We start from the raw sequence: 25,951 nt of genomic DNA, 5'->3' as shown, positions 1-25,951 counted from the left end.
ACCCCCCTGAAGATCATCCTACCTTTAGCCGTCTTCAGCCAGCCGACCACCGATGGAACAGAAGAGGACATCCGCAGCGGCCAAAGTCATCATCCAAGGGGCGCTGAAGAGGTCTTCCATCCGATAGAAGTCTTCATCCAAGGGGCGCTGAAGAGGTCTTCCATTCCGATAGAAGTCTTCATCCAGGCGGCGTCTTCAATCTTCATCCATCCGGAGCGGAGCCATCTTCAAAGCAGCCGATGCGGAGCCATCTTCTTCCACCGACGCCTACTCTCCGAATGAATATTCCAAGATGGCGTCCCTCGAATTCCGATTGGCTGATAGGATTATATCAGCCAATCGAAATTAAGGTAGGAAAAATCTGATTGGCTGATCCAATCAGCCAATCAGATTCAAGTTCAATCCGATTGGCTGATCCAATCAGCCAATCAGATTGAGCTCGCATTCTATTGGATGTTCCAATCAGCCAATAGAATGCAAGCTCAATCTGATTGGCTGATTGGATCAGCCAATCAGATTTTTCCTACCTTAATTTCGATTGGCTGATAGAATCCTATCAGCCAATCGGAATTCGAGGGACGCCATCTTAGATGATGTCACTTAAAGGAATATTCATTCGGCGAGTAGGCGTCGGTGGAAGAAGATGGCTCCGCGTCGGCTGCTTTGAAGATGGCTCCGCTCCGCTCCGGATGGATAAAGATTGAAGACGCCGCCTGGATGAAGACTTCTATCGGATGGAAGACCTCTTCAGTGCCCCTTGGATGAAGACTTCGGCCGCTGCAGATGTCCTCTTCTGTTCCATCGGTGGTCGGCTGGCTGAAGACGGCTAAAGGTAGGATGATCTTCAGGGGGGTAGTGTTAGGTTTTTTTAAGGGGGGATTGGGTGGGTTAGAGTAGGGGTATGTGGGTGGTGGGTTTTAATGTTGGGGGGGTTGTATTTTTTTAACATGCAAAAGAGCTGAATACTTTGGGGCATGCCCCGCAAAAGGCCCTTTTAAGGGCTGGCAAGGTAATAGAGCTGTTAACTTTCGTAATTTAGAATAGGGTAGGGCATTTTTTTATTTTGGGGGGCTTTGTTATTTTATTAGGGGGCTTAGATTAGGTGTAATTAGCTTAAAAATCTTGTAATTTTTTTTATTTTTTGTAACTTAGTTTTTTTTATTTTTTGTACTTTAGTTAGTTTATTTAATTGTATTTAATTGTAGGTATTTGTAGATAATTAATTTAATGATAGTGTAGTGTTAGGTTTGATTGTAACTTAGGTTAGGATTTATTTTACAGGTAATTTTGTATTTCTTTTAGCTAGGTGGTTATTAAATAGTTAATAACTATTTAATAACTATTCTACCTAGTTAAAATAAATACAAAGTTACCTGTAAAATAAATATAAATCCTAAAATAGCTACAATGTAATTGTAGGGTTTATTTTACAGGTAAGTATTTATTTTTAAATAGGAATAATTTAGTTAATGATAGTGTAGTGTTAGGTGTAATTGTAACTTAGGTTAGTTTTTATTTTACAGGTAAATTTGTCTTTATTTTAACTAGGTAGCTATTAAATAGTTAATAACTATTTAATAGCTATTGTGCCTAGTTAAAATAAATTGAAATTTGCCTGTAAAATAAAAATAAATCCTAAAATAGCTACAATATAATTATTAGTAATATTGTAGCTATATTAGGGTTTATTTTATAGGTAAGTATTTAGTTTTAAATAGGATTAATTTAGTTAATAAGAGTAATATTTATTTAGATTTATTTAATTAACATTTAAATTAGGGGGTGTTAGGGTTAGGGTTAGACTTAGGTTTAGGGGTTAATAATTTTATTATAGGTTGCGGCAGTATAGGGGGGGCAGGATAGGGGTTAATAAATTTATTATAGGTAGCAACGGTGTAGGGGGGGCAGATTAGGGGTTAATAAGTTTAATATAGGTGGCGGCGGGGTCCGGGAGTGGCGGTTTAGGGGTTAAACAATTTATTTAGTTGCGGAGGGGTCCGGGATCCGCAGGATAGGGGTTAATAAATTTATTATAGGTGGCGGCGGTATAGGGGGGGCAGGATAGGGGTTAATAGGTATTATGTAGGTGGCGGCGGGGTCCGGGAGCAGCGGTTTAGGGGTTAATCAGTTTATTAGAGTGGCAGTGGGCTCCGGGAGTGGCGGTTTAGGGGTTAATACATTTATTATAGTTGCGGCGGGGTCTAGGAGCGGCGGTTTAGGGGTTAATAACTTTATTTAGTTGCGGGGGGCTCCGGGGGCGCCGGTATAGGGGGTAGAACAGTGTAGTTTAGTGTGGGTGCTTAGTGACAGCTTATCAATAAAGCTGGGAAAAAGCCGAAGAGCAGCGAGATCAGATGAGTGATAACTATCACAGTCCGCTGCTCATCGCCCCGTACTTGGTGCGCGGCTTTTTGACAGCTTTTTTGATAACTTTGGCAAACGTATTCAGGTCCGCAGCGGCGATGTGAGGCGAGCTTAGGCGGGCGTATTGGGGCCGGCGATGGCAGGTAAGTAGACACGTTGATAACTAAAGGCCATTGTATGAAACCCTCAGACTACACATTTCTATACATTTCTGCAGTTTTCAAAACGTATGTAACTGTATACTGTGAATAAAGGGCTCCATGTATTAAAAGGTGAGCGGAGAAGCTTCTCAAATTGAGAAGTTGTCCACTCCCCTTCTTGGCATTTGGGCAGTGGATATTGTGCATCCGCTGCACACATGTATCATTACACATTCAAGTAAGTGTGTAAAGCTCACCCCTTCTCTTGCACAACTAATCGCATGAGATATATCCGCCATCAAACCCACACCGCAAGTAATAATTTAATTATTAACCCCTAAATCCACCAACCCCAACATTGCAACTACCTAATAAAACTATTAACTCCTAATCCGCCATTAACCCACAACGCAATAAACCTATTAAAATATGAACCCCTAAACCGCCAAAGCCTACACAACGCAATGCTAATATATCTATCAACCCCTAAACCGCCAAAGCCCACAATGCAAATAGTTAAACGCTAAGCCCCCTAACCTAACACCCCTTAAACTAACCCCATTAAATAAATTAAACTAAAACTAAATTACAATTAAAAAAAACTAGCATTACTTTAAAAATTAAAAAAACTAAGTATAAATTAATCTAAAATTACAGAAAATAATAAAGCTAAAATTAAAGAAAATAAGTCTAACCGCCAGGTTGATACTCACCGTTCCTGAAGTCCGGCGAGAAGGTCCTGTCCCATGCGGTGACATTTTCTTCCAAGCGGCGACCTCTTCTTTCTTCTTCTAGTAACAATCCAGTGCGGAGAGGAGAGCGGAGCTGAAGACCGATGACTGCGGAGCTGAAGACCGGCGACCCTGGAACTGAAGACCGGTGACCCTGGAACTGTAGACCGGCGACTTCGGAGCCATGGAGCATAGAGGATCCTCTTCGTAAGATTGCCGTCGTACACTGAATAGTGAATTCAAGGTACGCGATTAAAGATGGCGTCCCTTGAATTCCTATTGGCTGATTTGATTCTCTGTCCATTTAAAACTGAGAGGTAGCCTTCCCATTGTGCGGACGGACATGATTTGCAGGTAGCATACGCTGTCTGCATTTATCATTGCACAAGCAATTCTTGTGAACTGCCTGTGTAATGCCGCCCCCTGCAGATTCGCTAGCAGGGGTGTCAATCAACCCGATCTTATGTGATCGGGCTGATTGCTGTACGCCGCCTCAGAGGTGGCATACGAGTTAAGGAGCAGCAGTCTTAAGGCCGCTGCTTCTTAACTCCTGTTTCTAGCGAGCCTGAAGACTCGTGCAGAAACAGAGGCATTGGGGCCGATACGGAGCTTCTTAAGTCGGCCCCTGAGTGTCTGCATTTTGAGTGTGTGCATATACTGTGATTGGGACCGTTAAGACTGTGAGAATGGTGTAGGTTATCCCTTTAAAAACTTGGTAGTGTGTCTGTGTGTGCACACACCTGTCCCTTTAGGACTGTATGCCTTTAAGTCTGTGTGCCTGTCCTTTTAAGACTGAGCTTCCCTTTAAGGAAGTGTGCGATGTATGTGCCTGTTCCTTTAAGATTCTGAACAAGGTTGTGTATGTGCATACTGTGATCCTTCCCTTTAAGGATGTGCATTAAGACTTTGGGAGTGTACAAGGTTGTGTGTGTGCACATACTATGACCTGTCACTTTAAAACTGTGTGTCAGGTGTGAGTTGTCCCTTTAAAAACTGTGTGGTGTGTACCTGTCCCTTTAAGACTGGACATCTCTTTAAGACTGTATGCATTGTATGTGCCTGTTCCTTTAAGACTTCGAGAATGTGCAAGGTTGTGTGTGTGCATACTGTGATTTGTCTCTTTAAGATTGCATGCCATGTGAATTGTTCCTTTAAAGGCTGTATGAGGTGTGTGTGTGTGTCTGTTCCTTTAAGATTTTGAGTGTGCAAACTTGTGTGTGTGCACATACTGTGACCTGTCCCTTTAAGACTGTGCGTTTTCCCTTTAAAGGTGCAGGGGGGTTCCATCTCTTTAAGACTGTTAGCGTGCGTTGAGTTGTATGTGCATTTTGTATGTGGCTGTCTGCCCCTTTAAAACTGAGCATTTCTTTAAGGCTATGGGGTAGATTTATCAAGCAGCGGATGCTGCAATCTACCCCCATAGATTCAGGTTCCCCTGAAACTGAAGTTAAGAAGCAACGATCTTAAGACCGCTGCACTGAGGTGGCGGACAGCAATCATCCCTATCATATACGATCTGGATGATTGACACCCTCTGATTGGCCACGAATGTGCAGGGGTGGCATTGCACAAGCATTTCATGAGAAATGCTTGTGCAATGATAGATGCCGACAGCGTATGCGTATTTAACGATATCTGCCCACACAATGATAAATCGGCCCCTATGTGCGTTATGGGTGTACCTGTTCCTTTAAGAATTTAAGAATGTGCAAGTTTGTGTGTATGCAGATACTGAAATCTGTCTCTTTTTAAGACTGTGAGTGTGATGTGAGCTGTCCTTTTAAAAGCTCTGTAGGTTGTGTGCCTGTCCCTTTAAGACTGTGTGAGCGTATAGTGAGTAGCCCTTTAAGACTGTGTGAGCATTCAGTGAATCGTATCTTTAAGCATGTGCTGGGTGAAGATTATTTTCTCAGCAGTTTGTACACTTGGTATTGACAGAGCTGCTTTAGGTCTCTGTGTACAGTATACAGTTACACATTTATAGAAACCTGCAGAAATGTATACAAATATGTAGGGGTTTCATGCAATGTCTCCATGTAGGTGAGTAGAGCACACGTGTAAGTGCTGGCTGGGGAAAGTCTATTGAGAAAACAAGGATTTTACACCCCAAGATATGCCCTCCCCCCTTTTTTGTTCCTGGAGACACAAACACTGCACTATCAAATGACAGTTATCTGCAATCTACTCTCTTGTCAGACTGTGCTTTCTGATACCACTCAGCGTGTGAACTAATTTATGTGTATTTAGGTTTACTTGTGCCTCCTCCTCTGACAGTCCTTGGGCGTTCCCCTTCCTCTCACACTCCTGTAAGTGACTACACCTCTCTATAGAAGAAATGAATCATTTAGCAAGTAACGGAGAGACTGTAGGAAAGTCAGAAACAGGCGATTGATACATATGTTAAAGAATGAATGATAGATCATAGTACTGTAGATGGAGATTAAGTCAGATTTAGTATACAGGGATACAGAGATTAGTAAAGTATGGAGGAAGGAGCCCAGCAATGAAGTACGAACTGGAGAAAAATACATTTAAATAAAAAGTTACACAGTAAAGTAAAAAGATACCAGCAGTGAGAAACTGCAGTCAAGAGCTTTTAAAGCTGAAGGACATTTAAGAGAGGAAGAGAGATTGGAGATTACAATACTGAAAGTAGTTAGGGAAGAAAGTGCCAGGTGTGTTTCCTATAGTGTACACTAGAGGACAAGTGATGTTTGTATTTGGCAATCTGTAGTGCAACCTGTATCTGCAGATGGAGACACAATGCACTGGCACTCTGTGCCCAAGTGAGGTCTAGATCCTTACCACCCTCTGCCATACTTGTGTCTCCTTGTTAAGTCGTTCAAGATGTGGTGGGATGAAAGACTGTTCTACCTCTTCAAGAGGAACCTACATCCCACCTTAACCTACTGGAGCGTGTTCTTTAGTTTTGGCCTGTGCATTGCCTTTTTGGGACCCACCTTGCTTGACCTGAGATGTCAGACACACAGCAGCCTAAGGGACATTACCTGGGTATTTTTCTCTCAGCAATTCTGTCTTCTTCTAGGAAGCACGTTGGGAGGAATTTTCAAAAGAACGTAAGTATGAAATGCCTAAACCAGTTTTAGACATTTGAAACAATGTATTGTCATACAAGACTCTTGCATGCTACATAAAAAGTTACCCACCATACACCTGTTCCATTGCTATACACTGTAAAACAAATCCTGTTGTTTTTACAGAAAAAAAAAAACTGGCAGCTGTGGTTGCCAGAATAATTCTGTACAGTTTAAAACTGTAAAGTAGTTAACATTTTTAAACTGTACATTTCTTATTTTAAAACTAATGTAATTTACAAAAAAAATACATCTTAATCTGGTAAATCCAATATCTTTTTTTTCTTTTGTTTCTACAAAAAAATGGCTGCCCTGATTGACAGAATAATTCTATAAAAAATACATTAAAAATGTAAACAACTTTACAGTTTTAAACTGTATATTTTACTGTTTAGAACTGTTGTAATTTACAAAAAAATAATAATTTTAACCCTTTGAGTGCTAAGCATTTTCCCACCTGGGTGCTAAGGTTTTTTTTAAAGGGTTTTTTTATTTTATATTTTTAAAAATATTTTTTTGTAACTTTTTTTTAATTCATTTCAGATCCCCAAGATCATGGGGGTCTGTAGCTGCTTAGATGCCTGAGATACAGGTTTCTAAGCAGCATGATTTACATGCATCTAGCTATGTTTTACATGCATGTGCAGAGAAAAATGCACATGCATGTAACTAGAAGCATTTTTGCTAATACATGTACTGTATATTGCAAATATGTTTCTATTCAAAGATGTAATTAATCTATGTGCATTTATATTTTGACTGGAATGTCCCTTTAAAAGTATAAAATCCTGCTCTATGATTCCATATCTAATACCAATCTCAAATATAAACTTTAAATTTATCTAAAAATATTTTACATTGCCAGTTAGGATTATTGCTCAGCTGTTCCTATACATTATGGACATATTGAACACTTCTATCTTAGACAATTTCATTTAAATTGCACTGCTTTCTTATAGACGTGTGACTTTTACCAGAAATCTAAAAAATGTAGCCCAGTGTAGACTAAGTATTTAAACATTCAAAAGCAAAGCTAGATATGCGTTACTGTACTGAAAGACTTAAAAAAAATCCAACAATAACTTGTTTTTCAAAGAATTTATTAAAGGGATAGTCTAGTCAAAATTAACCTTTCATGATTCAGAAAGAGCATGTAATTTTAAGCAACTTTCTTTTTATTCCTATTATCAATTTTTCTTTGTTCTCTTGGTATCTTTATTTGAAAATGCAGGAATATAAGTTTAGGACCCGACCCATTTTAGGTTTAACACCCTGGATAGAGCTTGCTTGTTGGTGTCTAAATGTATCCACCAATCAGCAAGCGCTATACAGGGTGTTTAACCAAAAATAGTCCGGCTCCTAAGCTTACATTTTTGATTTTTCAAATAAAGACACCAAGAGAACAAAGAAAAATGAATAATAGGAGTTAATTAGAAAGTTGCTTAAAATTGCCTGCTCTATCTCAGTGTTTCCCAAACCCAGTCCTCAGGACCCTTACTCAGGTCAGATATTCATTAAATCTTACTAGAGCACAGGTGAAACAATCAGCTCACCCATCAGCTGATTATTTCACCTGTGCTCTAGCTAAGCTACAATGAATATCTGGCCTGAGGACTGGGTTTGGGAAATACTGCTCTTTCTGATTTATAAAAGGTACATTTTTACTAGACTATCCCTTTAACTTCAAAGTAGTAAACAAAAACATCTCAACATCTCATTTCTCAACATACAAATTTGTAATATGTACTTTACAAACATTAGAATAGAGAGCAGACAGATTAGTGATCATCTTATTGGATCTGAAAGAGAAAGGAGATAGACAGAAACAAAGTCGAGAGAAAGAAAGAGTAACAGTTAAAGGGACATGCATCCCTTTTTGAGACCACTGACTCATTCAGTAGTTTAATAACTGAATGAGACAGCTGTCTCATTTTTAAAATTAAATAAATAAAATAATTTTTATAGCCTATACTTACCTGACGCCATTCCCTCCCCCTGCATCTCAGTCGCAATACGCGTAATGCAGAAAGTGCACACTGCACGTGCACTCAAGCTCCATCAGAGGGGAATCTTCTGATGGTGCTTGCGTTTCAGGGAGGTGCACATGCATGCATTCCTGGAATGCGACTGAGAAGCAGGGGGAGGAACCGGTGGCAGGTAAGTATATGCTTAAAAATTGTTTTATTTTATTATTATTTTTTTATTATTTATTTTTTTGTTTTAATCATCAGATGTTTTATTCAGTTATTAAACTACTGAATGAGACAGTTGTCTCAATAGGTGTTTTTAAGTGATGCATGTCCCTTTAAAGTAAAATGGAGAAAGAAAGGGCAAGAAAGAGGAAAATACTTTTCTCCAAAAAGTTGTCAGAGAACAATTAACAGGTTATATTTTTATGACTAAAAGTTAGAATTTTTAACACTGCATTTCCTTATTAGAATACATTGAACAAATGTATCTTCAAACAAGCTCTTCAAATTGACGTACAGTAATGCAAATCATGAAATATAAGAGCAATAAAACTGATGATTTTGCCTAAAACTTTTATTGGTTCTTCTGCTTGAAGAAGTAGACAACTAATGAGCTGAAACAAATCTTCAAACTATAAGTGTGGCACATGTCAAATCTTACTGACTTAAGTCCATATTCACAGTAAAGCAAGGGAGGAACCGCACTCTTCCACTACCCTCCAAGGTGCATCCAAGGGTCCCTAAATATCAATAGTAAAATAGAAAGATGTAGGTAATATAGGCAAATTTATTTGGACAAACACGGAGCAACATTTCGACTCCCAATGGAAAAAGACTCCATTGAGAGTCAAAACATTGCTGTGTGTTTGTCAAAATAAATCTACCTATCTTACCTTCATAGAGTACCTGGATCATTCTATTTGGCTATTAAAGGGACAGTTTACTCAAAATTTTGCTCCCCTTTAATTTGTTTCCAATGATCCACTTTACCTGCTGGTGCTGGAGTGTATAAAATTGTTTACAAGTAGCTCCTTTACCCTTATATTGGCATTTGAAATAGTTGATTTAGCATGTGGTATCCCCACCTATTCTGAAAGTTTGTGGCCGCAGGTCCAAGCTATAGATAAGCTTTGTAAACACAGCCAGCAGAAGAAATTACACTCCCAGTGGGATATAGCAGAGATAAGGTAATAAAATGTTTATTTCTCTTGTTAAGTGTATCCAGTCCACGGATCATCCATTACTTATGGAATATATTCTCCTTCCCAACAGGAAGCTGCAAGAGTCCACCCACAGCAAAGCTGCTATATAGCTCCTCCCCTAACTGCCATATTCAGTCATTCTCTTGCAAGCCTCAACATAGATAGGAGGTCGTGAGAGTCTGTGGTGCTTTCTACTTAGTTTATTCTTCAATCAAAAGTTTGTTATTTTTAAATGGCACCGGAGTGTGCTGTTTATCTCAGGCAGTATTTGGAAGAAGAATCTGCCTGCGTTTTTCTATGATCTTAGCAGACGTAACTAAGATCCATTTGCTGTTCTCACACATTCTGAGGAGTGAGGTACTTCAGAGGGGGAATGGCGTGCAGGTTTTCCTGCAGATAAGGTATGTGCAGTAAAATATTTTTCTAGGAATGGAATTGACTAAGAAAATACTGCTGATACCGAAGTAATGTAAGTAAAGCCTTAAATGCAGCGATAGCGACTGGTATCAGGCTTATTAATAGAGATACATACTCTTATAAAAGTGTATTTTAAAACGTTTGCTGGCATGTTTAATCGTTTTTTAACGTACATTGGTGATAACACTGTAATGTTGGTATAGCCTTAAATGCAGTAAAAGCGACTGGTATCAGGCTTATTAATAGAGATACATACTCTTGTAAAAATGTGTTTTAAAACGTTTGCTGGCATGTTTAATCGTTTTTTAACATATGTTTGGTGATAAAACTTATTGGGGCCTAAGTTTTTTCCACATGGCTGGCTTAAATTTTGCATAGAAACAGTTAACTGAAGCTTCCCACTGTTGGCTGTGGCAGTTTGTTGTGTCTGTTTTTAAAAACGTCTATGTCGTTTTTTTTTTTTGATCTGTTTTTTGCATTAAGGGGTTAATCATCCATTTGCAAGTGAGTGCAATGCTCTGTTACCTTATTACATGTACTGTAAAAATTTCGTTTGTTTTACTGCCTTTTTTTCACTGTTTTTCAAATTTTGACAAAATTTGTTTCTCTTAAAGGCACAGTAACGTTATATATATTTGCTTGTTAACTTGATTTAAAGTGTTTTCCAAGCTTACTAGTCTCATTATTAGTCTGTTCTAACATGTCTGACATAGAGGAAGCTCTGTGTTCATTATGTTTTAAAGCCATGGTGGAACCCCATCTTAGAATGTGTACCAGATGTACTGATTTCATGTTAAACAATAAAGATCATTTTTTGTCTTTAAAAACATTATCACCAGAGGATTCTGTCGTGGGGGTAGTTATGCCGACTAACTCTCCCCACGTGTCAGACCTTTTGACTCCCGCTTTAGGGACTCACGCTCAAATGGCGCCAAGTACATCAAGGGCACCCATAGCGTTTCTTTTACCAGGGGATTCTGTCGAGGGGAAAGTTATGCCGACTAACTCTCCCCACGTGTCAGACCCTTCGACTCCCGCTTCAGGGACTCACGCTCAAATGGCGCCAAGTACATCAAGGGCGCCCATAGCGTTTATTTTACAAGACATGGCAAAGGTGGTGAATAATATTCTGGCAGCAGTATTAGTCAGACTACCTGAAATTAAAGGAAAGCGGTTAGCTCTGGGGGTAGATACAGAGCATACAGACGCTTTAAGAACCATGTATGATACTACCTCACAATATGCTTAGTCTGTGGGTGATTTTTTTTTTGACTCAGGGAAGATGATTTAACCTGATTCTGATATTTCTACATTTAAAATTTATGCTTGAGAACCTCCACTTGTTGCTCAGGGAGGCTTTGGCTGCTCTGAATGAATGTGTACAATCGCAGGGCCAGAGAAATTGTGTAGACTGGATAAATAATATGCAGTGCCGGTGTGTACTGATGTTTTTCCAATACCTAAAGAGGTTTACTAAATTTTTTTTAATAAGGAATGGGATAGACCAGGTGTGCCATTCTCTTCCCCTCCTATTTTTTAGAAGAATGTTTTCTAATAGTTACCTCCACACGGGACTTCTGGCAGACAGTTCCTAAGGTGGAGAGAAGAGTTTCTACTCTAGCTAAGCGTACCACTACCTCTGACGAGGACAGTTGTGCTTTTTAGATCCAATGGATAAAAAATGTTTATTCAACAGGGTTTTATCCTGCAGCCCCTTGCATACATTGCTTCTGTCACTGCTGCTGCGGCGTTCTGGGTTGAGTCTCTTGATGAGGCTTTACAGTTAAGCGACTCCATTGGATGAATATATTTGACAAGCTTATGCTAGCCAATTCCTTTGTTTTCTGATGCCTTGTTCATTTGACTAGACTAACGGCTAAGAATTCTGTTTTTTAACTATACTGGCGCGCAGAGCGCTATGGCTTATATCATGGTCAGCTGTCGTGACTTTAATAAATAAGCTACTTAACTTCCCTTCAAGGGGCAGACCCTATTCGGGCCTGGTTTGAAGGAGATTATTGCTTATATCACTGGAGGAAAAGGTCATGCCCTTCCTCAGGATAGGTCTAAATCAAGGGCAAAAAAAAAAAAAAAAAAAGTCTAATTTTCGTACCTTTTAAAAACTTCAGGGCAGGTGTGGCATCCTCTTCCTCTAAGGCAAAACAAGAGGGAATTTTTGCTCAGTCCAAGGCGGTCTGGAGACAATCGGACCTGGAACAAAGATAAGCAGGCCAAGGAGCCTGCTGCTGCCTCTAAGGCAGCATGAAGGAACGACCCCTATCCGGTAACGGATCCTATAGGGGGCAGACTTTCATTCTTCGCCCAGGCGTGGGCAAGAGATGCCCAGGATCCCTAGGCATTGGAATTTATATCCCAGAGATATCTTCTGGATTTCAAAGATTCCCCCCCCAAAAAAGGGGAGATTTCGCCTTTCACAATTATCTGCAAACCAGATAAAGAAGGAGGCATTCTTACATTGTGTACGAGATCCATCCAGTTCCAAGAGAGGAACAGGGACAGAGTTTTTACTCAAATCTGTTTGTGGTTCCCAAGGAGAGGGAACCTTCAGACCTATTTTGGATCTAAAGATCTTAAACAAATTCCTCAGAATTCCGTCATTTAAGATGGAAACTATTCGTACCATCTTAACTATGATCCAGGAGAGTCAATAGAGGACTACAATGGATTTGAAGGATGCTTATCCTCACATTGTGATGCATAAAGATCACCATCGTTTTTCAGGTTTGCCTTTCTAGACAGGCATTACCAGTTTGTAGCTCTTTCCTTTGGGATATCTACAGCCCCAAGAATCTTTATGGAGGTTCTGGGGTCGCTTTGGCGGTCCTTAGACCGTGGGGCATAGAAGTGGCCCCTTATTTAGACGACATCCTGATACAGGCGTCAAACATCCAAATTGCCCAGTCTCATACGAAGGTAGTACTGGCATTTCTGAGATCACATGGGTGGAAAGTGAACAAGGAAAGAGTTCTCTATCCCCAATCTCAAGGGTTTCCCTCCTAGGGACTCTGATAGATTCTGTAGAAATGAAAATTTACCTGACGGAGTCCAGGTTGTCAAAGTTTCTAAATTTCTGCCGTGTTTTTTTCATCCCATCCGCGCCCTTCGGTGGCTCAGTACATGAATGAAATCGGCTTAATGGTAGCGGCAAGGGACATAGTACCGTTTGCACGTCTACATTTCAGACCGCTGCAACTATGCATGCTCAGTCAGAGGAACGGGGATTACACAGATTTGTCCCCCTGTTAAACCTGGACCAAGAGACCAGAGATTCTCTTCTCTGGTGACTATGTCGGGTCCATCTGTCCAAGGGTATGACCTTCCGCAGGTCAGATGGGACAATTGTTACAATAGATGCCAGCCTTTTAGGTTGGGATGCAGTCTGGAACTCCCTGAAGGCTCAGGGATAGTGGACTTAGGAGGAGACCCTCCTTCTAATAAATATTCTGGAACTGGGAGTGATATTCCATGCTCTTCAGACTTGGCCTCAGTTAGCAACTCTGAGGTACATAATACTCAGTCTGACAATATAAACGACTGTGGCTTACATCAGCCATCAAGGGGGAACAGAAGTTCCCTAGCGATGTTAGAAGTCTTACAATAATTCACTGGACAGAGACTCACTCTTGTCTATCAGCTATCCATATCCCAGGTGTTGAGAACTGGGAGGTGGATTTTCTAAGTCGTCAGTCTTTTCTTCCGGGGGAGTGGGATTTCCTCCGGAGGTCAAGACCAAGCAGGAGAGGGCTTTGGTGTTTTTGACAACGCCTGCGTAGCCACGCAGGACCTGGTATGCAGATCTGGTGGACATGTCATCCTTTCCATCACGGTCTCTGCTTCTGAGACAGGTCCCTCTACCCCAGGGTCCTTTAAACCATCTAAATAGAATCAATCTGAGATGGACTGCCTGGAGACTGAACGCTTGATGTTATCAAAGCATGGCTTCTCCGAGTCAGTCATTGATACCTTAATACAGACATGAAAGCCTGTCTCTAGGAAAATTGAACATAGATATGGTGTAAATATCTGATTGTTATGAATCCAAGGGTTACTCATGGAGTAAAGTCTGGATTCCCAGGATATTATCTTTTCTCCAAGATGTTTTTGAGAAAAGGGTTGTCAGCTAATTCCTTAAAAGGGGACAGATTTTTACTCTGTCTATTTTTTTGCACAAGCGTCTGGCAGGTATTCTAGACGTTCAGGCATTTGGTCAGGCTTTGGTTAGATCCAAGCCTGTGTTTAAAACTGTTGCTCCGCCATGGAGCTTAAACCTGATTCTTAAGGTTCTTCAAGAAGTTCCGTTTGAACCTTTTTTGTTCCATAGATATCAATCTTTATCTTGGAAAGTTCCTTTTGGGTAGCTAATTCCTCGACTCGTAGTCTCCAAGTTATCTGTGTTACAATGTGATTCTCCTTATCTGGTCCTTCGTACGGATAAGGTAGTCCTGCGTACCAACCTGGGTTTTTTTCCTAAGGTGGTATCTAACAAGTACATCACTCAAGAGATAGTTGTTCCATGCTTGTATCCTAATCCTTCCTCAAAGAAGGAACGTCTATTACACAATATTGGACGTGGTTTGTGCTTTAAAGTTTTACTTACAAGCTACTACAGTTTTCATCAAACGTTCACCTTGTTTGTTGTCTATTCTGGACAGAGGAGAGGTCAAAAGACTTCAGCAGCCTCTCTGTCTTTTTGGTTAAAAAGCATAATTCATTTAGCTTATGAGACTGCTGGACAGCAGCCTCCTGAAGGGATTACAGCTCATTCTACTAGAGCTGTGGTTTTCACTTGGGCCTTTTTTTAAATGTGGCTTCTGTTGAACAGATTTACAAGACGGAGTCTTGGTCTGCGCTTCATACTTTTCAAATTTAACAAATTTGATACCTTGCTTCTTCGGAGGCTATTTTTGGGAGAAAGGGTTTTTTACAGGTAGTGGTAACTTCCGTGTACCTGCCTTGTCCCTCCCATCATCCGTGTACTTTAGCTTTGGTATTGGTATTCCATAAGTAATGGATGATCCGTGGACTGGATACACTTAACAAGAGAAAACATAATTTATGCTTACCTGATAAATTTATTTCTCTTGTAGTGTATCCAGTCCACGGCCCGCCCTGTCACTTTAAGGCAGGTAATTTTTTCATTTGAACTACAGTCACCACTGCACCCTATGGTTTTTCCTTTCTCTGCATGTTTTCGGTCGAATGACTGAATATGGCAGTTAGGGGAGGAGCTATATAGCAGCTTTGCTGTGGGTGGACTCTTGCAGCTTCCTGTTGGGAAGGAGAATATATTCCATAAGTAATGGATGATCCGTGGACTGGATACACTACAAGAGAAATAAATTTATCAGGTAAGCATAAATTATGTTTTTCCATTGTTCTCTCCAAGTACTGGTGATTGTTTTAAGATAAAGAAGCAGGTACAGTATATGTACACAATGTGGTACAGTAATGAGATCTGATTATACCTACAAGCTCAACCCATTCAAAACTTAAAATCAGAGCTTTAATATACACAAATAAACCTTAAAAAGCTAATTTTCATAATTGTTTTACTCTGCAGTTGGTAAAAAAAACAATTGTAAACACATTAAGGGAAAAACTATTTTACAGTATACTCTCCCTTTAAGTTCATAGTCAGACATCACACCACTCATGATCTGAAGTTCCTGAATCAAGATAAAAACTGTAGGGTTCACAGGATGACGGGATTTGTTTGTCTTCTCTACTTTTGTGCCCTTCTCTGGGTTAATGAAAAAAAAAACACCTTGGGAAATAGAAGAAAAACAGGTGACTGTATTAATAATAAAATAGCTTCATTAACAACAACAAAAAACTTCACATCAATACTAAAACATTTTTTCAAGCTATTATTACTTAAATATTTGAAGTGTTATTTAAATAATAGTTAAAATTAATAATTAAATATTATTAACCCTTTTGCTGCAGAAGAAATGTGGGGAATGTCGGCAGGTTTCCCCGTTCCATGCAGACGACATCCTCCACACTTCATCCAGTATACTCATTGTTCTGCTAATCACACCAAGATCAGCGGCTCTCTGGCCAATCGGGGGAATTCCCAGGGGTGGACACGTCATGTTGTTGAGTATAATGTTTCGATACACACAACATAAACCATCTTAAAGAATAGCAGGATCGACCTAAAAAAAAATGAAAAAAATTGTATCGAAACATACATTACAGTAAAAACAACAACATTGTGCAACATGAATCTGTGTCCAAATGGACAGAAAATAGAGAAAGGAAGAAAAATACAAGAGAAAATGAAAAAAGACCAATGTAGGAAATGTATGAAATTGGCAATGACACCGCGAAATTACGCATTTAAAATCTCTAGCAGTAACAGAGGGTTCATGCACATTGTGAACGCAATAGAAATGAGCTTTAAAATCTGAATACGTACAATAATGTCCGCTTGCAGCCAGCACTAACACTTTTGAAAAAGCAATGAAGTTCATTTCTATGAACTAGGGCTGCACGATTAATTGCGGTTGCGGTTTTAAACTGCGATCAATCGCCGCTAGTTAAAAACCGCAAGAATACGCGATTTTTAGCCCCACCCACAAGTGACATCACTCACCCCATGTAAATAGGCTTTGCGGTGACTGAAGAGAAGATCCTGAGCGCACACGTGACGTGTTTCTCCCTCTGGGCAGTAAGCATTTCTGGGATGGTCCCGGGGAGGAGGGGCGGGACATAGACTGGGAAGGAGGTGTCTCTAGCAGGTGATTGGTGGACTAGTGTTACTGTAGCATGACAGCGGCCCATCGGAATTTAGCACCAACACGACACCGTCTTTTTCATTACAGGCGGTGCTGTGGGATCATGATACTTCCTGTATTGTCACTACAGGTCATGTGAGCCTCACGTCTTCACATCTGAGAGAAAATATTAACTTGTTCTAACGTTTAAAATGGATTAAATCGCAATTGCGTTTTTTTATTTAAAAAATCACGATTTCCCCCCCATATCGCCCAGCCGTCCTATGAACCATGCAGCACATCTCAAGTGTTTTGCTGGGAAAAAGAAAAGGTAATTAATTTTAGCAAACTAACAACATTGCTTGTTTTATAAGTTTTACCTTACCTGGATGATCGCAAAGTCCACTGCTCCACAAATGCTGAACAAGTTAAGCAGTAAGCATGAAACCTACCAGACTAATTCATTAACCCTCAGTCAGTCAGCATTATTATTATGACTACAAAATATGTCCTCACTCCAGTAACTGTGGAACTATACAGCTATAAACAAGGCAGACAGAAATAGTGGTTTTGTCTTTGAAAATACTGAATTTATTGCTGTGATAGAAACTGTAAATACTAAAAGAAGAGCATGGAATTACAATAAGCACATGTGCAGTATGGTGCAGCAACTTTATGCTGCATTAGTCTGACATAAGAAAAAAAGGCAGGAATGCAGGATAATCAATGTAAATAGAATGCAGGATAATCAATGTAAATAGAATACAGGATAAACAATGTTAATAGAATGTAGGACAGTTTTAGAAAGTAATCTGCTGCTTACAGTTATTAGGTTATGCAAAAGAGCAGGGGCTGAAGAGCTATGAACAACTCTGAGACCTACATGAAGCTGATTGTACTTCCTGCTCTGTCACTACCTTTAGGCTGCATTTATAAAAAAAAAAAAACTACATTTTTTAAATAGTTCAAATGTAATGTTTTTTTTTTTTTTTTAAAGTGACCTACTTCTAAAATAGTTTCACTATAGTTTACTAATATATTGTTAGGCCTGCTCAATTCTAAACAGACACTACTGGATTTTGAAACCCTTCCTATTAACATAATTTTACTGTACTTTTACACATTCTTATCTGTAAAATATAACATAAATTTGTCAAATGTAATACAATTTCGTTCTGTATATATATGAAAATCTGCATAACAAAAACATTATTTTAACACTGTCCGCTTGTAATTGTAACTGTATTGATTTGCTTTAGGTATTACAGTGTTTTCTCTGTTTAAACTTCAGTATTCTGTAAATTCTACAAATAAATACAAACGGATTAACTACATAAAGGGACATTCTAATGCTAAGCATTGGACTGTCAAGTGGGACTTATGTATTTAACCCCTTTGCGATGGTTGAACACAGTTAACTAGGATCAATAAGGCTAAAATTATATACTCTAATGAATTACATGACATTTTCGCATCAGAATGACCCATTAAAGGCATCTCCAGACCTGCAATTGTGCAAGACTGAACATAGATGCAGGAGCAGCATATGTGCATAGTCACCAGCTATCAGCTATGTTGAACTCGGGACTGGAATATACCTTTAAAGGGACATAAAAGTGCAATAAGAAAATGCTCTGACGCGTTTCATGCCTACAACAGTGCATACAAAAATGCTCCATGTGTTTAAAGCCTGCAAAGTTAAAGGGACACTAAACCCAAATTTTTTCTTTCGTGATTCAGATATAACATGCAATTTTAAGCAACTTTTTAATTTACTCCTATTATCAAATTTTCATTATTCTCTTTGTATCTTTATTTGAAATGTAAGAATGTAAGTTTAGATGCCGGACCATTTTTGGTGAATAACCTAGGTTATTCTTGGTGATTGGTGGGTAAATTAATCCACCAATAAAAAAGGTGCTGTCCAGAGTACTGAACCAAAAAATAAGCTTAGATGTCTTATTTTTCAAATAAGGATAACAAGTGAACGAAGAAAAATTGATAAAAGGAGTAAATTAGAAAGTTGCTTAAAATGTCATGCTCTATCTGAATCACGAAAGAAAAAAAATGGGTTCAGTGTCCCTTTAAAGTCTGCTTCAAAGTAGCAATGCACAGGGCCGAATATGGTTGGTGATTGGTGGCTATACACATATGACTAATTTCATGGGCACACCAACTATGTTCAGCTCTGTACCAGTAGTGCATTGCTGCTCCAGAACTGACTTCAACAATGTGTTTAAGCCCTTTGTACAGTTTAAACACATAGCTATATATAAGCAATAGTATGTTATGAAAATCTTCTAAGCAGACATTAGAGCTTTTTCTTTTTTGCACTGTGTCCATTTAAATACCTGTAAGAACAGCATAAGAGGTAAATTGTCATACTGTCCATCTAATAACATGAAGCCACCACATATGCTACATTTTGAGAGATAATGGTGGTTATCTGTCACTAATTAGGGATTACCAAACTGAGAGCTGTTCAGGGTGCAGATACATATTTGAAGGGACACTGAACCCAAATGTTTTCTTTCGTGATTCAGATAGAGCGTGCAATTTTAAGCAACTTTCTAATTTACTCCTATTATCTATATTTCTTCGTTCTCTTGCTATCTTTATTTGAAAAAGAAGGCATCTAAGCTTTTTTTTGTGGTTCAGAACTCTGGACAGAACTTTTTTATTGGTGGATGAATTTATCCACCAATCAGCAAGAACAACCCAGGTTGCTCACGAAAAATGAGCCGGCATCTAAAGAGAATGAAGAAAATTTGATAATAGGAGTAAATTAGAAAGTTGCTTAAAATGGCATTCTCTACCTGAATCACAAAAGAAAAAAATTGGGTTCAGTGTTCCTTTAAGCCTAAATCTAAGCCAGTTCATTTTGTAGTACAGGTAAAAAAATTAGGAAATTCCAAAATCCAAACTTATTCGGAAATCCAAACTTTTTAATTTTTTTTATTTTTTTTTAAATAAAATGCTCACAAATTCCTTTTTTCCTGCCTGTAAATCACAGTCTTCTCCGCAAATAATAGTCTATATTTATTTAAAACAACAAATATTACCTTTCTGATTACAGTACTTTACTATCAGTCACCTAGATTACAAGTTTTGTGCTATAGAGGGTGCGGAACGAACGCAACAAAAGTTGCGTTATTTCACCCTTCATAGTGCTGCCATTGCGAGTTTTTAAAAAGCTGACTTATGCGTGCGATATGGTTGCGATGAGCTCCATACCGCACAAAATATAAGCGGTGCTTTGACGTGCTTGTGCACGCTTTCCCCATAGACATCAATGGGAAGAGAGTGTTAGAAAAAATCCTGTGATTGCGGAATGAAAAGCTCCGTAACGCAACCCCATTGATGTCTATGGGGAAAAACTAACACCCTAAAATTAAACCCCACGTCTAAACACCCCTAATCTGCTGCCCCTGACATCGCCGACACCTAAATAAACGTATTAACCACTAATCTGCCGTCCCCGACATCGCTGACACCTACATGAATTTATTAGCCACTAATCTGCTGTCCCCAAACATCGCTACCACTAAATAAAGCTATTAACCCCTAAACCTCTGGCCTCCCACATCACTACCACTAAATAAACCTATTAACCCTCTAAACCCCCAGCCCCCCACATTGCAACAACCTAAACTAAACTATATTAATCCCTAAACCTAACCCTAAACCTAACACCACCTAACTAACATAATAAAAGTAGACCTAAATTAAAGTTACAATTATTAACTAAATAATACAAACTTACCAGTGAAATAAAAATAAAACCTAAGCTAATAGTTATATTGCAGCTAGCTTAGGTCTTTATTTCACCGGTAAGGTTGTATTTATTTTAACTAGGTAGAATAATTAGTAAATAGTTATTAACTATTTACCAACTACCTAGTTAAAATAAATACAAATTTACCTGTGAAATAAAACCTAAGCTGCCTTACACTAAAAACTAACATTACAAAAAATAACAAACGAAATTATCCAAAACAATAAAAATGATTCCTATTCTTAAAAAAAAAAAAAAAAAAAACCCTAATCTATAATAAACTACCAAGGGCCCTTAAAAGGGCCTTTTGTACGGCATTGCCCTAAAGTTAACAGCTCTTTTGCTACAAAAGAAAAACAACCCCCCACCTAACAGTATACAAACCCCACCCCCCAAACCCACAAAATAAAAATAAAGTTAAACCTAATCTACCCATTTCCCTGAAAAGGGCATTCTTAAAAGGGCATTCATCTCTTTTGCTGCCCATTTCACCTGAAATCTCGTGATATTCCTTAGTAAACTTCCTTCAACTGAATAGGGAAATAACATGACTGTGCCTGCGCATGTCAGATGCATGCTTCATTGCAAGTCCTGGGACTAGCATCCTGATTGGCTGCTTAAAGTCCCTTTACAATGGGGTGTGAATACTTTGTAAAAGATATTTACCTCAAAATTTGCTTAGAGATGTTCAGGTGATATTTTCTAGTCAGATTTTTACAGCTATGTTGCATTACTTTCAAGTGCTTGGATATCATGTCCCTTTAAATATGATCTTGTTGTCTGAGGTATGCGATGGCATAGGAGGAGGAGGCGAGGAGCACTGTATCAATGAATTGATGACCTTTGTTTCACTTTGAATGTAATTTGGAGTACAGACTCCAAATAGTGTGTTACATTGTGTAATAGTGTAATGTGACAGCTCTGTCAAACCTGCATGCTCAGTATTGAGCTGATACACATATGCACACAGATACTGATAGAGGGGTGGACTAGACTTCCGGTAGGAGGGGCTAGGCGCACAGTCGCGTGTGGAGAACGCTGTCTGTGCCTGGAGGCCTGAGGCAATATCGAGAAGCTGAGTGCCTATAGGCGGGTGAAACTAATCCCGTCCAGGATTCGCAAAGGCCAAAACGGAGATCGGAGGCTACCGGCAGCTGGCCTGATCCAGGCTGAGAGAACTCGCTGAGGAGGCAGCTGTCTGATCACCGGGAGGTACACGGCAGCCGCGGGGACCCACGAAGGGAGTGGTGAGCGGCAGTAGCGGTGAGAGCGCCCAGGCATCAGGATCCCGCCCCTGGGGAAAAACAGCAAGGTGACAAGACAACCGAGTCACCGGCACAGAAGGTCCCACGGGAACCGGAGTGTAAATATTCACTGTGCCTACCGTCAAGTCCCTATTATAAAAGGGAAACTAAGGAGATGAGAGCTTGCGGCTCCTGAGAGCGACAGAGGCTGAAACCACTCCACGACTAAGATAAGTGAAAACCTATTAACTGTTAATTTGCTTTTGGATCCTGCTGCTGTGTTTCTTGGGTCGGCTTGGAAACTTGGGCAGAGAGAGGGGGGGGAGGGCCAGGTGTATACCCACAGTTAAAGCATTAAGGGGTTCCTGCGAGAGTAGGACCTGGCAATTGCTGTCTTCCCCCCCCCCCTGACCCTTTGCTACCCATAGTGAAAGACTTTATACAATATCCTTAAGAAACCAGGGATTAAGCAAAGCAGAGACTGCTGCTGGGATAAGCATTAAAAACACTACATAAGTAAAGAATTGCCAGAGAAGAACCGGGCAAAAGGCTTAAAGATACACCTAAGGACTTTAAAAGAACCTTAAAATTTTAAGGACTTTAAGAGAACTCTGCAATATAGATACTGAGGACTCACTGATTAACTGTAGTAATGCATATATTCTATCTGTGGCAGTGCTGATGAGTATTACTGATAATGATGGCATGACTTAGAGAATAACTGAAGTACTGTGTATAGTTCACATATGACATGGTTGTTGATCAATAGTGATATTGATAGGGAGACTAATGATAAGATACTAAAGTAGAACCTACTACTAAGCTAGGTGGATAAACGTGAGATAAAACCTCGAAAATATATGTGAATTTACTATAGCAAAAAGGCTTTGCATCTGTAAGAATACATGTGGATCCCCAGACATAGGAGTGGTCAATATTATATAAGGTGATTTATATTAAATCCTGCACCGCGGGAGGGTGAGCAGAGTATACATGGAGTGCGGGAAGGTTTAAATTTACTGCTCAGTTGGAAATAAGACTACAAGGGGAATCCGTAGTAAAATAACGGAGAGGTTAAAGGATATAATATCAAAAAGACCTGATAGATACATACTGTGAGTATTATTCCTGTATTGAGGTTTTAAGAAAGAGTAACCTTATACACTTTAAACACACATGAGGAAAGTAGAGTTAGACTACACTAACACTAGAAATAGTGTACACACGGGTTAAATTAAACTTGTCGTTTTTTTTTTTGTTTTTTGTTTTTTTTTTTTTTTTTTTTTCTTTTTGACCAAGAGGGTCTGTGAATAATTAAAGCACTCAAGGTGAGGATGTCACTGTGAGATAGGAAAGTGCACTTCTTTCTTTTTCTTGTCTCTTAAAAAGAGAGGAAAAGGAAGAACTAGGGGAAAGGGAGAGAGAAGAGAATAGTTAAAATTTTGCGAGTCACTAGTAAATATAATCACTATAATTTTGTTACTCAATTTTAGAAGTATATATGGAAAAATATTTAAATAAAAGTAAAACTACCTCACCAAATATGTCCTCTAGAAACAAAAATCAGGAAAGAAAGGGGAGTAGAATTTCATTAGAACCCCATGGGGGAGCAATTGAAACAAGCCTTAGCCAGAATTCGAATAATGAAGAGTTAATAAAACAGTTGGACGCATTATTTACGCCTAAATTTGAGATGATACAAAATAATATTTCTACACTAACATTAGAGATCAAACAGTTTGCAAATAGACTAAACAATGTAGAGCAAAGAATCTCAGACATTGAAGATGGGGCTATACAGAGGGAACAGGCTTTTCATACTATGTCCACTCAAATTGAAAATTTGAAAAATAAAATAGAGGACATAGAAAATAGAGCCAGGAGAAACAACTTACGCCTCATTGGCTTAACGGAAGAAATACAAGAAAAAGATCTTAAAAAATTTGTTGAAGTAGAACTAATGGGACTATTAAAGATTAGAGCAGAAGATCACGATATAGTGATTGAACGAATTCACAGAATAGGCCCAGAGAGGAATGAGGAAGGGAGAAATAAAGGGAACAGACCGATTATTATGAAATTATTAAATTTCCAAGGAAAGATCCAAATTATGAATGCTTATAGAAAGGCAAATGGCGAAATTAATTATAAAGGAAAGAAAATTCTACTATTTAATGATTTTTCATATGAAACATAAAATAAAAGGCGCATACTAGCTCCGATTTGTACGAAATTGATCCAGGAGGGATATAGAGCTAGACTCCTGTACCCAGCTAGACTTAGCATTCAAACTAGGCAAGGAAACAAAATTTTTACTGACAGTGAGGAAGTTAATAAATTCTTAGAAAATAATAAAGACAGTCTGGAGAAATAGGAAGATTATTGTAGGTCTAATAGGTTTTCATAGTGAAATAATGGCTATAAATTCAAATAGCCTGAGGGTGTGTTTTTACTGGGGGGTTATAGTTAAAGTTATTTTAAGGAAACTCAAATGTATAAGAATTAAAATATGGGATTTATGTGGGTTTTTTTTTTTTTTTCCCCTTTCCTTTCTCCCCCTCCCACTCTCTCTCCCTCTCCCTGCTATGCGGACTTCTTCCCCTCTCCTTAGTTCCCAGCTTTTTTTCCTTACCTTAAGTAAAATGGAAATATGAGTTTGAAAATCGTTTCATGGAACGTAGATGGAATTACATCACCCATCAAACGTAAAGCCATCCTGAGGTATGCAAAAAAGCTGGGAACTCAAATACTACTCTTACAGGAGACTCATTTGAAGGGAGAAGAGGCGGCTAAATTAAAAGGAGGATGGGTTAAGGAGGTCATATTCACCTCAGGATACCAAAGGAAGAAAGGAGTAGCTATATTATTTAGTAAAAACTTAGAATACAAAATAGATAATTTAATCCGAGATGAGGAAGGCAGATACATTATAATGGAAGTGGTAGTAGAGGAAAAAAAATTTGTTATATGTAACGTATATGGCCCAAACGAGGAAGATATAAGATTCTGGCAGATACTGAGGGACAAACTACTTAAATATTCTGGCAACACATTAATCATAGGAGGAGATTTTAATATTGCCCCAAATAGTATACTAGATAGATGCAGAAATAGTACAACGCAAACAGGGGAGAAGACACTGGACAAAACAACAATAGCTAAGAGAAAGAGAGAATCTAACATAATAAAGAAATTTCAGCAAGACCTAAAAATTTTAGACGGCTTTAGAGTTATACATCCAGAAGACAGAGAGTATACATGTTGTTCAAAATCTAAAAAAACCTTATCTAGGATAGATTATTTTTTGGTCTCAGAGAAATCACTTGACGCAATACAAGAAATATATATAGATATGATTACAATCTCAGATCATGCCCCTATTGTAATTGTGATGAATCTTAAGAAGAAGGATAGGAAAAGTAACCAATTCTTTTTTCCGAAATACTTGATAAAAAACACTAGATTTGTAAATTTTTTAAAAGAGAAGTGGTCTGATTATAAACGATTTAATGAAGGCTTTTTAGACAAAACTCATATATTCTGGAATGCGGCTAAAGCAGTGCTTAGAGGGGAGATTACAACATACCTAATACGATTAAGGAAAAAAATGAATTTACAAAGACAACAGGTAACTAACTGTTTAATCAACAAATATTCTAACTATATACAGGAAAAAAATATAGCCAACTGGCAGAAATATTTACAGGCTAAAAAAAATAGAGATGACTATCTATTACAAAATGAAATCAAAGAGAATATAAAAACTTGTACACAGTTTTACAGATATGGGAATAAGGTAGGCAGCTTCTTAGCCCGTATAGATAAATATCATAAGACTAAAAACTTTATAACTAAAATTAAACATAAAGACCAAATATGGACAAACACCGAAGACATACAAAAAGCTTTCCTTGAGTATTTTTCAGAATTATACTCAACACAACCCATAAATCTAGATAAAAAGGAAAAATTCTGGGCTTCACTAACAAATCCTCGTTTGGAGAGCAGTCAGCTAAATGATATTAATAAACCCATTACAGAAATAGAAATAAGTCAGATAATTAAAGCAATGGCGAATAATAAAGCAGCAGGCCCAGATGGCATGCCATCTGAATTTTATAAAATTTTGAACGATGAAATAACCCCAACGCTAACTATCCTAATGAATAAATTTTGGAATGGTCAGTTAAAACCATTAGCAGACTTCAATGAGTCTACAATAATTGTAATACCTAAACCAGGAAAGGACCCACAGTTGATTGATTCTTATAGG

General features: G+C 38.6%; 1 protein-coding gene across 1 annotated transcript in view; it reads left to right on the top strand.

The window, feature by feature from the left end:
* Positions 1–5,529: 5,529 nt before the first annotated feature.
* Positions 5,530–25,951, top strand: part of MFSD4A (major facilitator superfamily domain containing 4A) — a 173,261-nt gene continuing 152,839 nt past the window's right edge. The window contains exon 1 of the mRNA XM_053706614.1: positions 5,530–6,312. Coding sequence (XP_053562589.1) covers positions 6,083–6,312 — 230 coding nt within the window. The 5' untranslated portion in view covers positions 5,530–6,082. The remainder of the gene's footprint in view (positions 6,313–25,951) is intronic.

This window comes from Bombina bombina, chromosome 3 (assembly GCF_027579735.1).
Source record: "Bombina bombina isolate aBomBom1 chromosome 3, aBomBom1.pri, whole genome shotgun sequence".
NCBI lineage: Eukaryota > Metazoa > Chordata > Amphibia > Anura > Bombinatoridae > Bombina > Bombina bombina.
Note: the sequence above shows the minus strand (reverse complement) of the source record. Positions and strands in the feature narration are given on the sequence as shown.